Source organism: Emys orbicularis, chromosome 16 (genome assembly GCF_028017835.1).
Source record: "Emys orbicularis isolate rEmyOrb1 chromosome 16, rEmyOrb1.hap1, whole genome shotgun sequence".
Classification (NCBI taxonomy): domain Eukaryota; kingdom Metazoa; phylum Chordata; order Testudines; family Emydidae; genus Emys; species Emys orbicularis.
This window is the reverse complement of record NC_088698.1, coordinates 33,357,208-33,377,503: the sequence shown is the minus strand read 5'-3', so window position 1 is coordinate 33,377,503 and position 20,296 is coordinate 33,357,208. Positions and strand designations below refer to the sequence as shown.

General features: G+C 43.9%; 1 protein-coding gene across 1 annotated transcript in view; it reads left to right on the top strand.

The window, feature by feature from the left end:
* The window catches only part of LOC135890375 (solute carrier family 2, facilitated glucose transporter member 11-like), a 34,131-nt gene that overhangs the window by 12,497 nt on the left and 1,338 nt on the right, over nt 1-20,296 (top strand). Inside the window, exons 5-11 of the mRNA XM_065417772.1 lie at nt 1,825-1,954; nt 3,353-3,501; nt 13,521-13,708; nt 15,836-15,946; nt 16,046-16,147; nt 18,047-18,122; nt 19,593-19,720. Coding sequence (XP_065273844.1) covers nt 1,825-1,954; nt 3,353-3,501; nt 13,521-13,708; nt 15,836-15,946; nt 16,046-16,147; nt 18,047-18,122; nt 19,593-19,720 — 884 coding nt within the window. The remainder of the gene's footprint in view (nt 1-1,824; nt 1,955-3,352; nt 3,502-13,520; nt 13,709-15,835; nt 15,947-16,045; nt 16,148-18,046; nt 18,123-19,592; nt 19,721-20,296) is intronic.

Here is a 20,296-nt window from a genome sequence, read left to right as displayed (position 1 = left end):
CTCCTCTAGGTGGAGAGGGTGCCAATGTAATTCCTCTGGCCCCTTTGAAGCCACTTCCTGGAGAGGTTCGCAGGTACTACTTCAAACTGGATTCTCCAGGGACCAACAAAGAAAGAAAGAAAGGGTTTTGGGATAAATATCCTGGTTTTAAACAGGCTCAGGGCTTTCTTCCTGATCTAGCAAATGGATAGGACTCCTGGTCCACGAAGGGTCCCTTACAGAAGAGTTGGAAGGACTGGTCTACTGAGACCCTGTAAAACTCAGTGCTTGTTTTGAACTGAAGTTGTGATGAACTTGGAATCACAAGGAAACCCCTTGGTTAGGGTGTTGAAGGACTTCTCCTGCCAGAGCCCATGTTAGGGTTGGGGTGATCTCTGGTAAGCTTATTAGCGTGCATGTAGGTTTGTTTATTGTTTTTAATAGGTTTTCAATGTAGTGCTCTTACCTTAAGAATAAAAGAGGCTTGCATATCAAAGAGCTATGTGATAACTATAACTGGGCAGTCACACTATTATCCATCTCTGAAGAGAAAGCAAGCAGGCCTGCTTGAGCAGTCTGTCTCTGCTGGGAATAACATAGTGTAGGCAAGGAACTGGTCAGCCTGGAGACATCACAGTCAGAAGGGAGAGAGGCTGTGCCTCCACGCAAGAGAGGTGGCAGCCAGGGGAGCCAGGAGCCAGAGTGCGGGTGCCATTGCTGAACCACAGAGTGGAAATACGGGTGCAGTTGTGACAAGAAACACTTCTGCTCTGACATACAGGGAGTGATGATTTAAACAATAGTATTGGAAGTGGGATCCCTAGCTCAAAAAAAATCAGCAATAGATTGTGAGGAGAAAGGGAAGATGTAAGGGTGGCTGAGAAAGGAATAGAGCAGGCTGGGTAGATTCTCGCAGCAGTAGCATAGAGGCAAAAGAACAAGGAGAGGAAAAACTCTGACGATCAGGGCAAGGCACCTGTGTCAGGAAATAGCATGAGCGTTAAGGGGCTAATCTACATTACTGCGCAACATCAGTGCAGCTTCACTGATGCAGCTGTGCCTCTGTAGCATGTCTGGTGAAGACACGCTATGCTGATGGGAGAGTACTCTCCCGTTGGCATAATTACTCCACCTCGACGAGAGGCGGAAGCTATGTGGATGGGAGAGCGTCTCCTGCCAACATAGCGTGGTGTGGACAGCGCTTTAAATTGATGTAAGTTACGGTGCTCGGGCTGAGGGGGGGGGAAGGTGTCATTTTCACACCCCTGAGTGACGTAACTTACATCAACCTAAGTTGTAGTGTAGACAAGCCCAAGGTGAGGTGATATCCAATAAAAGATTCACCCACCTTGTCTCTCTCATATCCTGGGGCCGACACAGCTACAACAGGAAATCATGTGACAGGCAAAATACCTCATCATACGTTGCAGCCTACTGCGGAAAAGACATGTCATGGTAGCACAATGCACCAGAAGTCATCCTAGTGATCATGGGACACTCCGGCTAATGTGTGTTCCATGACTCACTGTTTTGGCAGCAATGAATTTGGTCCCTCATATTCAACGGTAAAATAGGTCAGATTGCTTTAAGTGATTCACAGGCCCTTTGAAGTTTTAGGGATGACTAAAACAGGCAATTACAAAGTGTCAAGGAGCCAGCACAAGCTAATGTTCTGCTAAGGGAGTCTCAAAGCTGCACACATGCCCCTGATAGTCACTGTCCAAGTAGAACATGGTAACAGGACAAAGTGCCTTGGACACAGGTCCATACAGAATGTTATTTACCAAGTCAAAAGCTAATAAGGTTTAATTTATAACAGGAAAATGTTTCCTCTTCTATTTATAGGTGTTGGCATCTGTGTGCAACCACTCTATATAGGGGAGGTTGCCCCAAAACATCTCCGAGGTGCTATGGCCATGGGCAGTTCCATATTTTTGACTGGAGGAATTCTGACAGGACAAATAATTGGTCTAAGGTTAGAAATATAGTCCTTTAGTGCCTTGAAATTACCAATTTCTAAAAGGTAACCAAACTCAGCAGTCACCTGCATTAGTCACCCAGCTTCTTCCCGTGGCTGTCTCTGTAGGGGGAAAGGGGGAAAATCCCTCCCATACTCACATTGATCAGCTAACTACTAGGTGACTTACATCATGTATCCATCCATCTGTAGGGTCTCCATGTGGAATCATTCTCTCTTTAACTGAGTCAGCCATAGCGACAGCTGTAAATTAGATACATTTATATGCTGAGATGGTATTTCGGCAAGCGTCTAGCTGAAGCTTTAGCGCAAAACAAGACAAGTGAGCTGAAACATGCAATTGAAAAGGGTGGAACTGAGAGTAAAGGAATATTTGTTTATATGACATCCTGATAGAACTAGAAGGACCTGCACGTTAGAACATAAGAGCAGACATACCGGGTCAGACCAAAGGTCCATTTAGCCCAGTATCCTGTCTTCCGACAGTGGCCAATGCCAGATACCCCAAAGGGAATGAACGGAACAGCTAATCATTGAGTGATCCATCCCGTCACCCATTCCCAGCTTCTGGCAAACAGAGGGTAGGGACACAGAACCTGATCTGAGGATACCAAAATTAAAAATTTCTTTCATTGAGTTTACCAAAGGCTTCCAGCGGTCATATCAGCCTCTGCTGGCTCCAGTACTCTGAATAATAGCACAATGTCTGCTGCTTCTCCCTTCCAGTGCCCAGAACCTTCTGAAGTCTCTTTTCCTTTACCTTATCCCCAACTCTTGAACTCCTCTTCCCGCACTGGCCATGAAGTGTTATCAGTAGGTATGAAGTGTCATCAGTGCTTTCCTATACCAATACTACACAGTTAAAAGGATCACAAGGGTAAGGTGGCCACTTTTAAGAATTTGTCCTTGTAGCGTCTGTTAACATGTTTAAAGCAGCTATCAATATTTTAAATCCCATTGCATTTTTAACAAGATTACATTGCCCAAAATACATCATGATGCAGGTCCCAGACATAAGCTGAATGAATTCCTCATGTTTTTAACTTGTTCTAAATTTAATTTCACATTACTGGAAGGTCCTGGCTTGGCAGGTCCTGGAGGCAGAGGTCCTTAGAAACAGTGCAGCATAGACAACAGCAGGGCAAGTTTCCCCTGTTGATTTGTCCCAACTCTTAGTGGGTGGTACCTAGTTTGGGGTGAAGAGGCAGTTAATTCTCCTTATGCCATTAATTCTCTTGCCTCTCTGTTGAAGCTAACAAGAAATGGGTGACTTTTGTAACAGGGAGACCTTTCACCTAGGAACTGGACTATTTTTCATAGGATCAGTATCTCATTTCTAGCAGAGCACTGAAAGGCCATCAGCAGATACTTACTTTATTTTTGTTTTTCACTCAGGGAATTACTTGGTGGAGAAAAGTATTGGCCTTTCTTGCTCTCCAGCAGCTGTTTCCCAGCATTAGCCCAACTATTCTTTCTCCCATGGTTTCCTGAAAGTCCCAGGTATCTTCTTATTGACAGAGGGGATGAGATGAAATGCACCAAGGGTAAGTTACAGCACTTACTCTCTCTTCCTATCCCTCTGAAACCACAAGATGAATATATTTCGCTCCTCTCTCTTCTCTTCATCTCCCCTGCACAAGTCCCATCTCCCTTCCCTCTCTCAAGAGAATCCTAAAACCCTACAGCCCATGTTCCTTTCCCAGCAGGCTCACAGCCCTGACACTGCTGGCTCACCTGACCTCATCTACCTGCTCACATCCCCTGGCTATAGGTCATTTCTCTCTGAGCTCCATGCTAGTTTCTTTGGGCCTATATCCTGACCACTGAATATATGCCACTGTCCCTTGCAGGAGGGATTGGGCACTACCTGGGCGAGGGGTTAGGAACTGGCAGGAAGGAGAGGCAGGAGGTGTCTGTTGTACAGGCCAGCAAAGGAGATGGGTTCTTGGCAGGACTGGTGTTGTCAACTCTTCCAGGTGGGAATTGGCTGGAGCCAGTCTGTGATGATCTGAGAAGCAATCCTTTGCATTTCAGCTGGCTTGGGGAAAACCTGTTTGATTGTCTGTCTGCCTTCCCCACCTGCCTGCCTCCTGGGGAAGAACAGCCAATCAGGGCTGCTGCAGGAAGCAGGCAGAGCTCTCCCCTCTCCTCAGGAGCTCAGAAGACATTTTGGGGTAGGGGAGGGAGCAATTTATACCATTACCACATGAGGGGAGGGAGGAGCAGAAAGAGCTAAGCAGTTCACAACAGCTATGCTTTCTCCTCCTCTCTCTCCCATTGTGAATAATGGGTCACTCTGCTCCCTGTTCCCTCTCCCTCCCATCCTGGAGAGGGTAAAGGACCCCTCGAACTGCCCCCCTAGACCTGGATAGGGGGAGAAGAGGACCATACCCCACCTATCAACCCCTCTCCTGAGAGAGGGGAGTGAAGAACTCCAAGAACTGCCGGAGGAGAAGAGGTGGGAAGGTGAATAATTGCAGGGTTGGGCAAGCATGACTGCCAACGTGGCCTGTTACTTCCTATTCAGCCAAGGGTGGCTCATGATAAACTTTAGGAAATGGCCATTCCACAAACCAAAAAACAAACAAACATGGGGGGCTTGTCTATTGCTGTAAGAGTTAATATGGGGAAATTAATTAATGGATCTTGTATGCATTGTGCGATGACAAAAACCAAAACCAAAACAACCATCTTGAGAGCAGATTGCTTCTTTTGGCCATCCCAAGAAAAGAAAAGGAATGTGATCGTGGGTTGAGGCAAAGCCTCTAGTTTTAAACTGTTTGGATGTTTATCACCTGGAGAACCATGTTGTGCTCCTGGCCCAGATATGGACTGGTCACAGAGCTTCCTTCTGAGCAAGATACACATGCTCTGCCCCGTATGGCTGAGGTTAGCTTAAATAAGATATTTTACACACAGTGCCATCTAGTGGCCGAACAATATGACAAATTTTAGCATTCCATTACACCTCCAGTCTTGGTTACCTTTTTTTTCTGTTGACATCTCATGTGTGAGCGAAATATGGGGTCTCAGAATTATTAGCCATAGCTCTTCTCAAGTAGGAAGTACCTTATTCTCCCTGATGTTCAAATTCCAAAGAGGGATGAAGGAGTCCTAATGCAACAGGTGCCAAGTGTCCCACGAATGTGCAGGTGAAGCTCACGCATCATAACAAAAACATGACACAGAAACAGAGGCCCAAAGTGGTTGTGCTTTTCCTCAACATAGTAACAAAACAGCTCTTTACTTTGAAAGAAAACAAATAAAAAAAAAATAGAGGTTTTAAATAATGAAAACACCTAACACAGACTAGATTCTGATATCCTCACCTTGGATAGTACTTTACTCCTCAAGCAGTCCCACGGAAATAATGGGGCCACTTAAGGAGTAGGGTACTAGCCGAGTTGAGTAAGGATATCAGAATATAGCCCTGTCTGATTCTTTTTAAAAGCAAATATAAAAAGGTACTGTGACAGACCCAGACCAGTGGGTTACAGGAGTCTGGTAGAGGGCAAATATACTGGTCACTGGGTGCGTAGTTTTCTGTTCCCTGAGTGACCAGAACAGGGGTTGCACTAGAGTAATCAGGAACCTGCTAGAACCAGTTAAGGCAGGCAGGCTAATTAGGACACCTAGAGCCAATTAAGAAGAAGCTGCTAGAATCAATTAAGGCAGGCTAATCAGGGCACCTGGGTTTTAAGAAGGAGCTCACTTCAGTTTGTGGTGCGAGTGTGAGGAGCTGGGAGCAAGAAGTGCAAGGAGCTGAGAGTGAGAGGGTGTGCTGCTGGAGGACGGAGGAGCACAAGCATTATCAGACACCAGGAGGAAGGTCCTGTGGTGAGAATAAGGAAGGTGTTTGGAGGAGGCCATGGGGAAGTAGCCCAGGGAGTTGTAGCTGTCATGCAGCTGTTACAGGAGGCACTATAGACAGCTGCAGTCCACAGGGCCCTGGGCTGGAACCCGGAGTAGAGGGTGGGCCCAAGTTCCCCCCAAACCTCCCAATTGACCTGGACTGTGGGTTCTTCCAGAGGGGAAGGTCTCTGGGCTGTTCCCTGTGGGGTCTCATGCGGCGCCTCCGGTACCTCCTGCCGCAGTTGCCATCGAATGCAGCCGCTCACCTGTGAGCTCACGAACGTCTCTCTCGGACGACCAGGAGCCGGTATCCTCCGGTACCTCCTGCCGCGGCTGCCATCGAATGCAGCTGCTCACCTGTGAGCTCACGAATGTCTCTCTCGGACGACCAGGAGCCGGTATCCTCCGGTACCTCCTGCCACGGCTGCCACCTCCGCCTTTTCTCACCGAACGCTTCAGTTGGCTGTGTTTGCATACGTGATAGGAGAATTTGGACAGTCTTTATTTGCATCCCCAATTTCTTTAGTTTCCATGGCTGCATCCTCACTTTTTTCAGTTTCTGTGGCTGCAGATGTTTTTATATATTTCATTCTTTTTGTTCTGGTGTAAGGTTCTTCTGCATGTTTACGTTTTTGTTTCTTTATATGTGTTTGTTTTTCTTCTTCATTATGATTACCATTTCCATTTATTTCCACCCGAGCTGTATTATTCCTCTCATGCTTTTTCTTCTTCTTTTTCCTCTTTGCATTATTGCTTTTGGAAGTTTCCTCATTTTCATCTTCAGTACCTTCCTTTTCTTTTTTAGGCTTTAATCGGCTGCCTTGATGTCCAAGCCGAATCACATCGGGGTCACCATTTGTGGGGATGCAATACGGGTCGGATAAAGCACACGACCAATGTGGTTGCAAGCTGACTCAAGCTGACTCAAAGTCTGTTTATTACAAGCTTTCTTTTATAGTCTTTCTTGACATTACATAACACAATTAGGCTATAATTACACATCTACCGATTGGACAAGAAGGAGAATCATGTGTTTATCACATGTACAGCCCCACACTGATTGGTTCAATTGTTCCTTACATAAGGCCTCATCTTATATAACCACCAGGGGGCCCTACATAAGGCCTCATCTTATATAACCACCAGGGGGCCTTACATAAGGCCCCATCTTACATAACCACCAGGGGGCCTTACATAAGGCCTCATCTTATGTAACCACCAGGGGGCCTTACATAAGGCCTCATCTTATATAACCACCAGGGGGCCTTACATAAGGCCATGATTTATTGCCAGGCAAGTGTCCCATCGTGACCCTTACCCTCTCATGGAACTTTACATCCCCACAGTTCCCCAACCCACATGGTGAATCTCTGAGGCAAGAAAATCCACCAATAAGCGCAGGACCCACCAAGATAGAGGAGGAACTTTGTCACAGTACTCACTATCCAAAATCAAAAGTGTTCTGATGAGGAACACAAACACAATAGGGTTAATCTTTTCTACTAACCAGTTAGACTTACCTAGGGTTACCATTCGTCCGGATTCCCCCGGACATGTCCGGCTTTTTGAGCTAAAAATAGCGTCCGGGGGGAATTTGTAAATGTCTGGACTTCCCCCCCCGCCCCCCCATGCAGAGCGCGCACGGCTAACAGGGCAGCCGGCCGGATGGTGCCACTTACATGGGGCTCCGACAGCCAGAGAGAGCCCCTCCTCCTCTCCCCTGCAGCAGAGATCACTCCCTCCCTCCCTCCCCGCATTCGCAGATCGCCTCCGGCAGTCTGGAGCTCCTCCCCCGCTCCCCAGAGTGCCGGGACGAACGGCTCAGGCCGTTCCTGAGCAAGCTCACAGAGACATTAGGCGAAGGCCAACAACAAGGGGGCCAGGGGGTCGGAGAAGGGACAGGGAGGTTCTGGAGGGGGCAGTCAAGAGACGGGGGGGGGTTGGGAGTTCGGGGGGGGGCTTTCTGGGGGTGGGGGTGTGGATAAGGTTTTGTGCAGTCAGGGTACAGGTAGGGGGTAGGGTGCTGGGGGGCATTTGGGGGGGGTCTTAAGAGGGGGCAGTTAGGGGACAAGGAACAGAGAGGCTTAGGTAGGGGGTGGGGTTCTGGAGGGCAGTTAGGAGCAGGGGTCCCAGGAGGGGGCAGTCAGGGGACAAGGAGCCAGGGGGGGTGTTTGGGAGTTCTGGGGGGGGCTGTCAGGGGGCAGGGGTGGGGAGAGGGATTGGAGCAGTCAGGGGACAGGGAGCAGAGGGGTTTAGATGGGTCGGGAGTTCTGGGGGGGGGGCTGTCAGGGGGTGGAGAGTGGTTGGATGGGGCGTGGGAGTCCCAGGGGTCTGTCTGGGGGTGGGGGTGTGGATAAGGGTTGGGGCAGTCAGGGTACAGGTAGGGGGTAGAGTCCTAGGGGGCCAGTTAGGATGGGGGGAGGGTCTCAGGAGGGGGCAGTCAGGGGACAAGAGGCAGGGAGGCTTAGGTAGGGGGTGGAGTCCTGGGGGGCAGTTAGGGGCAGGGGTCCCAGGAGGGGGCAGTCAGGGGACAAGGAGCGGGGGGAGGGTTGGGGGTTCTGAGGGGGGGAAGTGGGAGGGGCAGGGGCGGGGCTAGGGCAGGATGGGGCGGGGCTAGGACATGACAGGGGCGGGGCTAGGGCGGGGCTCCTCCCGTCCTCTTTTTTGCTTGCTGAAATATGGTAACCCTAACTTACCACTCTCTCTTTTATACATTTTTTACCAACTAACTGGATTTTTTAGCACCAAGCCTGTTGTGAAGTTTCAACTTCACCAATCCCATGTGATAAAAACATCCTCAACTGATGCTGAACAGGCTGGGCAGGAGTACAGAGCTTTAAAAAAAAATTAACAAAATCCAGGATTTGTCTGTTCTGTCTTCCATGGCTTTACTTCCACATTTTTCCATCATTTTGATGCAATGTCTCTGACACAGCCCCACATCTGTGTTTGTAAAGGACACTGAGGCTATGTCTACACTGGCAATTGAATGACAAAACTTTTGTCTTTCAGTGTTAAACCCCCCCACCCCTGAAAGAAAAGTTTTGCTGTGACAAGTGCCAGTGTGAACAGCATGTTGTCAGTAGGAGTGCTCTGGTGCTGACAACGCAAACGCTGCTCATTGGGGGTGGAAGTTTTTTGTCGGCAGGAGAGCCGACAAACAGCGGCTACACTGCATGACTTTTAGTGGCACGGCTGTAGCGACACAGCCATGTTGCTAAAAGCTGTGTAGTGTAGACATAGCCTGATCTGGATCTGGATCTTCAGTTTAAAATGATAAAAGAGAAGCAAGGAACGAAGGATTACATTCCATCAGCCTTTTGTTCCTGTTCTGGGATCAAATGAAGACCTTTGGATTTGGGAACAATCAAATTGACTAAGTATCAGGTTCCATAGTGTCGCTGAATTATTTTTCTAAATTTTTACTTGTGTGGTTCCAGTTGTTTGTTATTTAAATCAAGCTAGATTTTCATGGAGACTGTGACACCTCTTGAAGCCTCATTGTTCTGTAAGTACAGTGCTTCTCTGTGGAGTCCCTTGTTGTGTAAAATTAGTGCTATGATTTGACCCAAATCCTCCTAGTACTCTATGCAAATTTAAATTTCCAGTTTCTGGAGACATAATTTTCCTGAGAGTTTCACTGAAGTACCAGTGGGAAGCTGCAGCACGAAACCTCTCTCTTCAATCACTGAGGCTAACAGTGGTTGCAGAAGAATTTTTGAAATTTTATGACCCACTTTAGGACTGGTTAGTTATTTCTTTCCCACTGAGGCATAATTAGTTTGCTGAACCTACATACTTCAGAAGTTTTGGTTGAGCTTTCTTTTTTAATTTTATTTGCATTGTCTGAATAGATAAATGAAAAGCTATAGCTCTCCCTTTAATTTTTCCTCAGTTTCTTCACTTAAAGCAGCTGGTAGTGGATCTGTGAGTTTAAACTCTGTAGAGGAATAGATCCAGGGCAAAGAGCTTCAATAATTCCTTCAAATTGTGCATTTTGTGTTCCATTGAAGGTTACAGTTTTCTTATTAAAGTTCAAGTCTTTTCCTTTCAATTGTTTTTAATGGCATAATCACTGATTGTCATTTGTTGGTTTGGGGGCTCTAAGGAGGAACAGAGATTGCTCCTGAATGCAGTTAATGTTAAAGAGCTGCTGGAGATTTGGAACCAATTATCACAGTTATGGTTCAATAACGACAATAGCATTGAAAATCTCTTCCCTGCATGATCATTAATGTTCTTCTCTTTCAGTTCAATAGACAACATTTCACTTGATAGCATATTATATATTGAGGAATACAAAGAAACTGATTTTCTGGACTCTGAGATGAACATGAGCTTTTGTACAAACATTTCTGTCTTGCTACCTAACAACTTTTGATTGTATTTATATTACTTCAGAAAAGTTATCAGTTTGCTTTACCTTATGCAGTGTAGTTGTGTTGTAGTCTTGGTCCCAGGATATTAGAGAGGCAAGGTGGGTGAGGTAATATCTGTTATTGGATGAACTTCTGTTTGTGTGAGAGAGACAAGCTTTCAAGCCACAAAGAGCTCTTCTTCAGGTCCTGAGAAAGGTACTCCCAGACAGCCTCACTCACAGCTAAATGCAAGGTGGTACAGATTGTTTAGCATAAGTAGTTAGCACATATTCTAAGGAAGCATTCAAGATAGAGTGTCCTGTTAACACCTCTGCAGACATAGAACACTTTCAGTCCATGATTTTTAGTGCCTAGCAGAGTAATGAATTTAAGCTCCTCTTTTCAAAGTTGTGCAGGTTTCCTTTGAGGATGAGGACTGATAGGTCAGATATAGAGTGATCGTTTTATGAAAAGTATTCACCCACAGGTGATAGGGTGTTTTTGTCTTTTATAATTTTCTGTGTGAGTTCATTCAAGAGCATAACGATTGCCCGGTTTCACCCTCATAGTTGTTGTTACTGGATTTAGTGCAATGGATGAGATATACAACAGGTATACTAGGGAAGTTACCTGGAAATCATGCGAGAAATCCAAAACAACTATAAAAATACCCTGATGACAGTCATCCAACACAAAACCAAAAAGTGGTACCAATTACAACTACTCCACAACCCACAGAAAATCACCTCTGGGAGAAACCATGGCACCAGTCCCACCACATGGACAGTACATGACACCCGAACATCATCAATTTATCAAGGTACCCAATCCTGGAGCTAATTTATCAGTACTCTCTAAGAAACTGAGCTTCTGCCCCACCACAGAACCTGATACCATCCTAATATTGGAGAACTAGAAGAGTTCTGACAATCATAAGAAAAAAGAATAATCTGACTGGACACCACAGAGCTGATGAAACCACATTTTTGATCATTAAATTGATTGCTTCAGGAAAAAAATTGACTGTGAAATTCTTAACAAACATCACATCCATCATCATCTCTCCACCATGAAGAGAACAGACACATAGTCCCTGAAATGCAGCCCCCAGACAAAGTGGCCATCTTCATAGTCCTTAACTGTGATGACTATGTTAACGAGGCCAACTGACAACTCTCCGACATCACCTACTATAAAGAACTCAAAGAAGACCCTACACCACTATTTACCCAGGAACTTAAGGATATAATCAAATCCTTCCTCAAACAACTCCAAGAGAAACTCTACAAACTCATCCCCCACAAACCCACTCCCAGGGATCTTCTGCATGCCTCCCAAGATACACAAACAAGGGAACCCAGGCAGACCCATCATATCTGGCCATGGCACTTTTACTGAAGGAATATTGGGACTCAAAGAAAGCATCTTCAAACCATTCACCACACAAAGGGCCAGCTTCTCCTGAGTACAGCTGACTTCCTCCACAGACTGTGCAATATTAATAACCTCCCTCAGAACACCATCCTCACCACCATGGATGTCACTTCCCTATATACCAACATCCCTCACAACGACGCAGAGCTGCCTGCCTCAAATATTTACAAGACAAAGGACAAACCCTCAGAGATCCACCCCAAACACATCCATTTCATACTCACCCATAACAATTTACATTCAACAATAAATGCTCTGTCCAAACCATGGGAACAGTCATGGGTACTAGGATGGCTCCCCAATATGCCATCCTCTTCATGGGCCACCTTGCAGAAGAATTTCTGGACAAATGCACCATGAAATCAATCATATACCTTAGATACATCAATGATATTTTCATCCTCTGGACAGATGTGTTAAAATCCCTCATAGATTTCCACCTCAACTTCAACAACCACCACCCGTCCATTAAACTCTCTCTGGAACACTCCCACACTAGCCTCAATTTCCTGGACATCACAATCCGCTTCAACAATGGAACCCTACAGACAACCATATATAAGAAACCCACGGATCACCACACCTACCTTCATAGATCCAGTAACCACCCCAAACACACCAAGAAATCTGTGAGCTACAGCCAAGCACTCAGATACCACAGAATATGCTCTGAGGAGAAAGTCTGGGATATACACCTGAACACACTTAAAACTGCCTTCACCAAAGACACTCCACCAAAGAAGTAGATCACATTATGGAACAGGCCACCTGAATATCCCGAGAGAACCTGCTTCAATATAGAAATAAAACCCCCTCTGACCACACACCCCTAGTAGTCACCTACCACCTCACGCTGGAACCCACACAGGGTCTCATCAAACAACTACAACCCATACTGGATGGGGACCACCTCATGAAAGAAGCCTTTCCTGAACCCCCATTTCTGGACTTCAAACAAGCCCCCAACCTCTCCAGCAAGCTTCCCACAGACCAGGACACATCAATTCAAAGCATCACCAGACCTTGCCACAACAACAGATGCAAAATCTGCAGACATATTTCCACTGCTACACCGCATACAACATACCTTTAAAGATCAATGGATCCTACATATGCCTATCACAACCTCCTCCAGTGCACTAAATGCCCCAATAACTGTGTGGGTGAAACCAGATAAGCACTATATTCTCAAAAGAGCTCACACAGGAAAATGTCTGTCTCTTTACATAAGTCCATTAGACATATTCCATTGGCATAACATAACAATTGGCATAACAAGAGACAGGGCCGGCTCCAGGCACCAGTGCAGCAAGCAGGTGCTTGGGACGGCCAAGGGGAAGGGGTGGCACGTCCGGCTCTTCGGCGGCAATTCGGCAGCGGGTCCCTCAGTCCTTCTCGGAGGGAAGGACCTGCTGCCGAATTGCTGCCGAAGAATCAAGCGGCGGCGGTAGAAGTGCCGATCGCGGCTTTCCCCTCAACCCCCCCCCCCCCCCGCTTAGGGCGGTAAAAATGCTGGAGCCGGCCCTGACAAGAGATATGATGTACTCAGTACTTCCCTTTCAGCTATTTAGAACACTTTTTTTATTCACAGATTGAAGTGGGAGCCTAATGTTTCTATTTGGAAAACACTTTAAAATATGGGTTATGCTCCTTGTGTAAATAGTTCAATTAAGTCTCTCTCTACTCCCCCACCAAAAAAAATTCAAAAAGAAAGACACCAACCTCCACCAAACAGCTCACCCCGCCCCCCCCAAAAAAAGTAGTGGCTTGTCTCCCCGCTTCCCTTGAAAATCACAGTTTCTGTTCATATCTCTGCAAAGGTCAGCTCACAGAGGAGAGTAGATGGGTTTTCAGAAGCTAAGGTCATTTTGGAGGTATGGTGAGGCATATGGAGATATCATATCATTTTTTCTTATTAGCTTTGAAGCGTTTTCACGGGCCCTTGCACTACCAGGAGGAGATGGAAGATATACAGAGAGAATGTTTTGCCTTAAATGGGGAGAAACCCAAGAAACCATGGCAACTATTTGGTGATCGCAGTGTAAAGTGGCAGCTCATTACTGTGATTGTGATGACTATGGGCCAGCAGCTCAGTGGGATAAATGCTGTAAGTGAATTCCTCACTATTCAGAAGCCAAACAATTTGTTTTAAAGTTTTGCCTGTCTAATTTCCATCTGGCTTTGACCTTCATCAAAATCAGTAAACTCTGTCTAGAAACTGGCAGAAACACGGTGTGACGTTGTGCAGTCTATATGGTTTTATAAAAACATGATGATAAGTGAATATAATGTAACTGGGATATGCTTCATGCAAAAGGTCTCTTGTAAGGTATCATTACAAAGCTTATAATCTACTGAGTGTGATCATCCTATTTGTAGAAATGTACCAGTCTTGTATATAAAACTAGAAATATAAAATATAACTCTGAGGGACTATTGTAATTATGTAAAGTGTGGGCCATTAATGATGGTTTGGAATCTTGATGACTCCCATTAACCAGGACCATTGTCTGCAGATGGTTGTGTTTACCTGTTAGTCTTCCTGTATATGTGTGTGCTGGCAAGTGGGCAATGAGGTCTTGCAGTGACATGTGATCATGTCACCTGAACTGGAATCCATCTTTAACCTGGTGCTTTTCCAGTGAGGGGGGGGTGGAAACCCAGAGGGACAAAGGGTTCCCGCCTTATGCAAAAGATATATAAAGGGGTGGAACAGAACAAAGGGGGAGAGGAGCCATCATGAAGAATCCCCTAGCTATCACCTGAGCTGGAACAAGAGCTGTACCAGGGCAAAGAATTGTGCCCAGGCCTGGAAGGTGTCCAGCCTGAGAAAAAATTTACTGAAGCATCTCTGAGGGTGAGATTATCTGTATTCAGTTTGATTAGACATAGATTTGCGCATTTTATTTTATTTTGCTTGGTGACTTACTTTGTTCTGTCTGTTACTACTTGGAACCACTTAAATCCTATTTTCTGTATTTAATAAAATCACTTTTTATTCATTAACTCAGAGTATGTATTAATACCTGGGGGAGCAAACAACTGTGCATAGCTCTCTATCAGTGTTATAGAGGGCGAACAATTTATGAGTTTACCCTGTATAAGCTTTATACAGGGTAAAACGGATTTATTTGGGTTTAGACCCCATTGGGAGTTGGGCATCTGAGTGCTAAAGACAAGCACACTTCTGTGAGCTGTTTTCAGGTAAACTTGCAGCTTTGGGACAAGTAATTCCGACCCTGGTCTGTGTTGGAGCAGACGGGAATGTCTGGCCCAGCAAGACAGGGTGCTGGAGTCCTGAGCTGGCAGGGAAAACGGGAACAGAGGTAGTCTTGGTACATTGGGTGGCAGCTCCCAAGGGGGTTTCTGTGATCCAACCCATCACACACGGGATCTAGGAGAAGGGAGAGGCTCTTTATTTTACTGATGCTGATAGGGAAAAGCCTGATTCAACTAAAAACAGTGGGAAATATTAATGCCAAATTTGGATGATAGAGTGGAGGTTTGTTTTGCTTTGTTTTTTAACTCTCTCTATCCAAAGCCGGCATAATATGTAGGTTTCCTGGAGCAAGAGCCCTACTAATGCTTGAATTTATGTCTTTAGCACCTGACAAAATGACTAAAGCTCCATCATCCCCTCCCATATTGCATAAACAGCAAAACTTAAGTTACTGCATCTTGCTTCACTTCTCATGACTGAATCTCTCCTGTTTCTTTTTTCCCTTGGACAAATTACTTTTGGGTTTGGCTTTATGCTTTGGATTTTTTTTTTTTTAAGTTAAGGTCTACTTCCAGTGCCAGGTGAACACTGTAAGAGGAACCCATTTGCCCCTGGGAGCAGGGTTGGAGTTCAGATTCCAGAATAAGCAGTTCTCCCTCTAGGTCTCTGAACTAATGTGCCTGAGCCCTGGTCTCACTCCAACTTTGCATGGAAGTGCAGGCTGCACACTTGCTGGGATCTTTCTCACACACACTAGAATGTATCATGGCTCAGGCATAAACTCTTTCTTATATTGTTCACAAGATAATGTTCAGACTATCAGATTTGTTTTTGTTAGCAGTAAATTTACCTAGAGATTGAATTACAGATTTCCCTTTTTGTTTTAATGGTTTTAGTAAGTTATAGGATGCAATTTATTCAAAGGCTGCTTAGTGTATGAGCCTGACTCTTCCTCTTACTGATGATTTCACTGCTTAAGCACATTGGCACAGCTCTGTTGATATTTTCTTGTAGATTTATTTCTATGCAAGTTACATTTTTAAACAAGCTGGGATCCCTGCAGAAAAAATTCCATATGTTACTCTGGGCACGGGAGCTTGTGAATGCCTCACAGCCCTCACTTGTGTAAGTGACAAATTTTACTTCTACCATACCTGTTCTTTTTATTAGAGAAAGAGAGATGTGGCATCAGTGTTAACTGAGAGAGTGATATTCTATCCACAGGGTTTGCTGATTGACTACATGGGAAGAAGACTACTCATCATTGGAGGATACACCCTGATGAGCTTTTGGTGCATAGTGTTAACATTCTCCCTGACGTATCAGGTATTAAGAAGCGCTCATGTGCGCCATGAAATGCAATACTGTTTCTGTTTGAAAATTTGTGAGATTATAGAGCAACAGAGCTTTTAACTTTGGAGAACATCCTCTCTTGGCAGTCAGAGAAGGAGCAAGAGTTGCACAGTTTAAACAACAATGTAGGTCATGACCAAACTTTAAAAAAATGATTGTGTCTCAGCTTGGGCACCTAAAAATCACTAAAGGTGCCTGATTTTCAGAAAGAGCTCTGTTCCTCCTCTTTGAAGATCAGAACTTTCTTAGGTGTTCCAAATTGGGCACTCAGAAACAGAGGCATGCAAAATCACTAGTCACACTTGAAATATTGGCCAAAAAGCTCATGGTGTCATGACATCTTATTACTCTATAGCAACCCTTCAGAAAACATTAAATGTACAGCAGTGAATGGGGGGGAGGGATAGCTCAGTGGTTTGAGCATTGGCCTGCTAAACCCAGGGTTGTGAGTTCAATCCTTGAGGGGACCACGTAGGGATCTGGGGCAAAATCAGTACTTGGTCCTGCTAGTGAAGGCAGGGGGCTGGACTTGATGACCTTTCAAGGTCCCTTCCAGTTCTAGGAGATGGGATACCTCCATTAATTTATTTTATTTATAATAGCAGCAGTTTCTTTCATACAGATTATCCTTGTTCTGAATTACAGTGGCTGCTTCCATTGATTAGCAGCCAACCTCTGACTGCAGGATTCCCAAGAGTTCTGAATTTGTTTCTGGCACCTAATAGTGTATTTGCAAACAACATCACAATGCTATCATCCAAAATTTGGTCCTGCATCTAAATTCTGGAGCTCTGTGTCTAATGTTGGTTGGATTAAATAATGACAAAATATACTTTCTAACTTTAAATTAATAATAATTCCCAGATAAAATACTACCTAAAGATAAACTTAAGTTTGAGAGTCCATTTCAGTCACTTAACTGTAAATGTCCTATACAAATATTGTAGTTATAAAAAGAAATACTAAAAAGCCAACCAAATCAGATGTATGTTTAAATTTACAAGAAACTCAGACATTTGTAAGTATGGAAGTTCACCACTAAGATACTCATACTGTCTTAATTCTGCCCCTGTAAAGATAGCCTCCAATCTTCCCTTCCTTGCTAGTGTTGTATCAAAAATACATACAATAGAAAATTGGTTTTATACAGCTAAATTCATTCATATGTTTTTGATAAGTGTGCTGCTTCACCATCACACTAACCTTTGCTCTTTTAATGTAAATAAATGTTGTTTCATTATTTGGGCCTAGAAAGTTTGTACACACTAGTTATGTGTTTAATGACATTAGATAATAGACTGGCCCACGGGATTATAGGGCTTCACTGTAGGAGGCTAAACAGTGATAAAACTATATTAAAGTTAAACGAGTAATAATACAGAATTTTACTTTGATTTTACAGACAAAGGTAAGTTTTGCATCTACTAATTATAAATATTACTAACAATGGGGACTCAAGTGCTAATACGTATTTGTGAAATTGATTGACTAGTGTATTTATTGCTTTAAAAGCAAAAACAACAAGAAATTGGCTATTACTAGCAATTAATGGCTGATAGTGACTAAATGGAAGTTTACCAATTTACAACAAAATATGGTAGCTGTGGGATTTTAATTTTTTTTTTTTTTAATTTATACACTGTAGTATACTAAGGAACAGGGATTAACTTAAATACACATGACTCTTATTCTTCAAAGACACTTGTTGATTTATTGAATGTTAATTATTACTCTAAGTCAATGACCAATTTTCTGTTATTTATTCAGAAGGTCATTTATGGGTTCAAATGCTAAAAACTTTTGACTTTAAGCCAAATGTTAAGACATGATGACTGAAATCTGAACTAAGTACTTTTCATGCTCTTTTTTCAGGAGCTGTACCCCTGGGTGCCTTATTTGAGCATGGCGTCTATATTTGCTTTCATCCTGAGCTTTGGGTTAGGTCCAGGTATTGCACATTAGTGAACTTTTGTTTATAAAATTGCCTAAAATGTATCTCTGAAACAGTGCCAATATTGTCTGTAGTGTAAGCAAGTCAGCTAATACTTCCCCTAGGGATGCTGATGTTCTGGCTAAGATAAACCAAATACATAGGATGATATGACTGATGCAGTGCATTCCTTCAATGTATGCTCTCTTCAGGGCCATGAAGTGGCCTTCAGTCTGGTATCTTTGATGCACCCAAACCACATAGGAAGCAAGTATGCAGTACTGTGGAAAGGGATCTGGGAGTCAGAGGATCACGAGCTAAATATGAGTCAACAGTGTAACACTTAAAAAAAACAAGCTAAAAAGCAAATATTCTGGGATATACACCTCTACCCCAATATAACGCGACCCGATATAACACAAATTCAGATATAACGCGGTAAAGCAGCGCTCTGGGGGGCGGGGCTGCGCACTCTGGCGGATCAAAGCCGGTTCGATATAATGTGGTTTCACCTATAACGCGGTAAGATTTTTTTGGCTCCTGAGGACAGCGTTCTATCGGGGTAGAGGTGTAGTAGCAGGCATGTTGTAAGCAAGACAGTAGAAGTAATTCTTCTGCTCTACTCCACGCTGATTAGACCTCAACTGGAGTAGTGTGTCCAGTTCTGGATGCCACATTTCAAGAAGGACATGGACAAATTGGAGAAAGTCCAGAGAAGAGCAACAAAAATGATTAAAGGTCTAGAAAACATGACCCATGAGGGAAGATTAAAAAATTGGATTTGTTTAGGCTGGAGAAGAAAAGACAGGGGGACATAACAGTTTTTAAGTACATAAAAAGTTGTTACAAGGAGGAGGGAGAAAATTTGTTCTTGTTATCCTCCGAGGCGAGGACAAGAAGCAATGGGCGTAAATTGCAGCAAGGGACGTTTAGGACAGTTTAGAAGAAAAACTTCCTAACTGTCAGGGTAATTAAGCACTGGAATAAGTTGCCTAGGGAGGTTGTAGAATCTCCATCACTGGAGATTTTTAAGAGCAGGATAGACAAACACCTGTCAGGGATGGTCTAGATAATACTTAGTCCTGCCTTGAGTGCAGAGGACTGGACTAGATGACCTCTCGAGGTCCCCTCCAGTCCTACTATTCTATGAGGCTTGTCATTGTACTTTTAATGGGCCCTTACTCATGCTAAGTTGTATCTTACTCCCTGAGCAGTCCCATTGAAATCAATAAGACTACTTCTGTAAGAGGGTACACCTTATTGTGAATAGGGGTTATCAGAATCAGACCAAAAAGTGTCTAAAAAGAACATTTAAAAAAAAGTATTTCGTTAACAAAAGGGATTTATATATAGATACATCTATATCTTTTACATCAAGGTCAGCTAATGGCATATTCAAAAGCAACTATTTTCTTTTTCTTGCTTGAAACTTTCCCTGAAAATGCACTTACCCTAAGAACTGATTCTGTTTCTGAAACTGATCCCCAGGTGGCATAACAAATACACTGACGGCTGAATTATTTACACAGTCTTCACGGCCTGCTGCTTACATGATAGGAGGATCTGTTAGTTGGTTGAGTTTCTTCACAATAGGAATGCTCTTCCCCTTTATAGTGGTACGTATCCATTATATATACTATCTTCTCTCAGTTGCCTCATGTCCACTTGACTTCTTGCAGAGAAATTTTCCTAGACACAGAAATTGCTCTTCTTTATACAATAAAGAACATAGTGCTTAGACTTAAGATAAGTGAAAACTCTCCTTCAACAAAGGTATTTTTAGAGTCAGTCACTCTTAGTAGGCAAGTTTATTTTAGATATCTACAAATAATACAAAAACACACAACAGAAGACAAATAAATAAATAGAAAGTCAGACTGCATAGGGAGGACTAATCTCCAGGTTAGGTTTATGATCAGAAAAAACTGCAGAAAAAGTATAATGAATTCTCACCAAGTTCAGAGATTCATAGCTCACATCTCCTATCAGCATCTCTTGCTATTGCTTAGCTTGTTAGATCAGAAAGAGGTAGCCTCTGTAACAAATGGTTTACTTCTTGTTTAAGGCCACACCTCTATTTGTCCAAACTCAGTGGGGACAATCACTTACAATGGAAAACATCTTTGGTCAAGAGAGAGATTATTTTAGTGAAGACAATACATGTTGCCAAATTCCATTTCTGGTCTAATCAT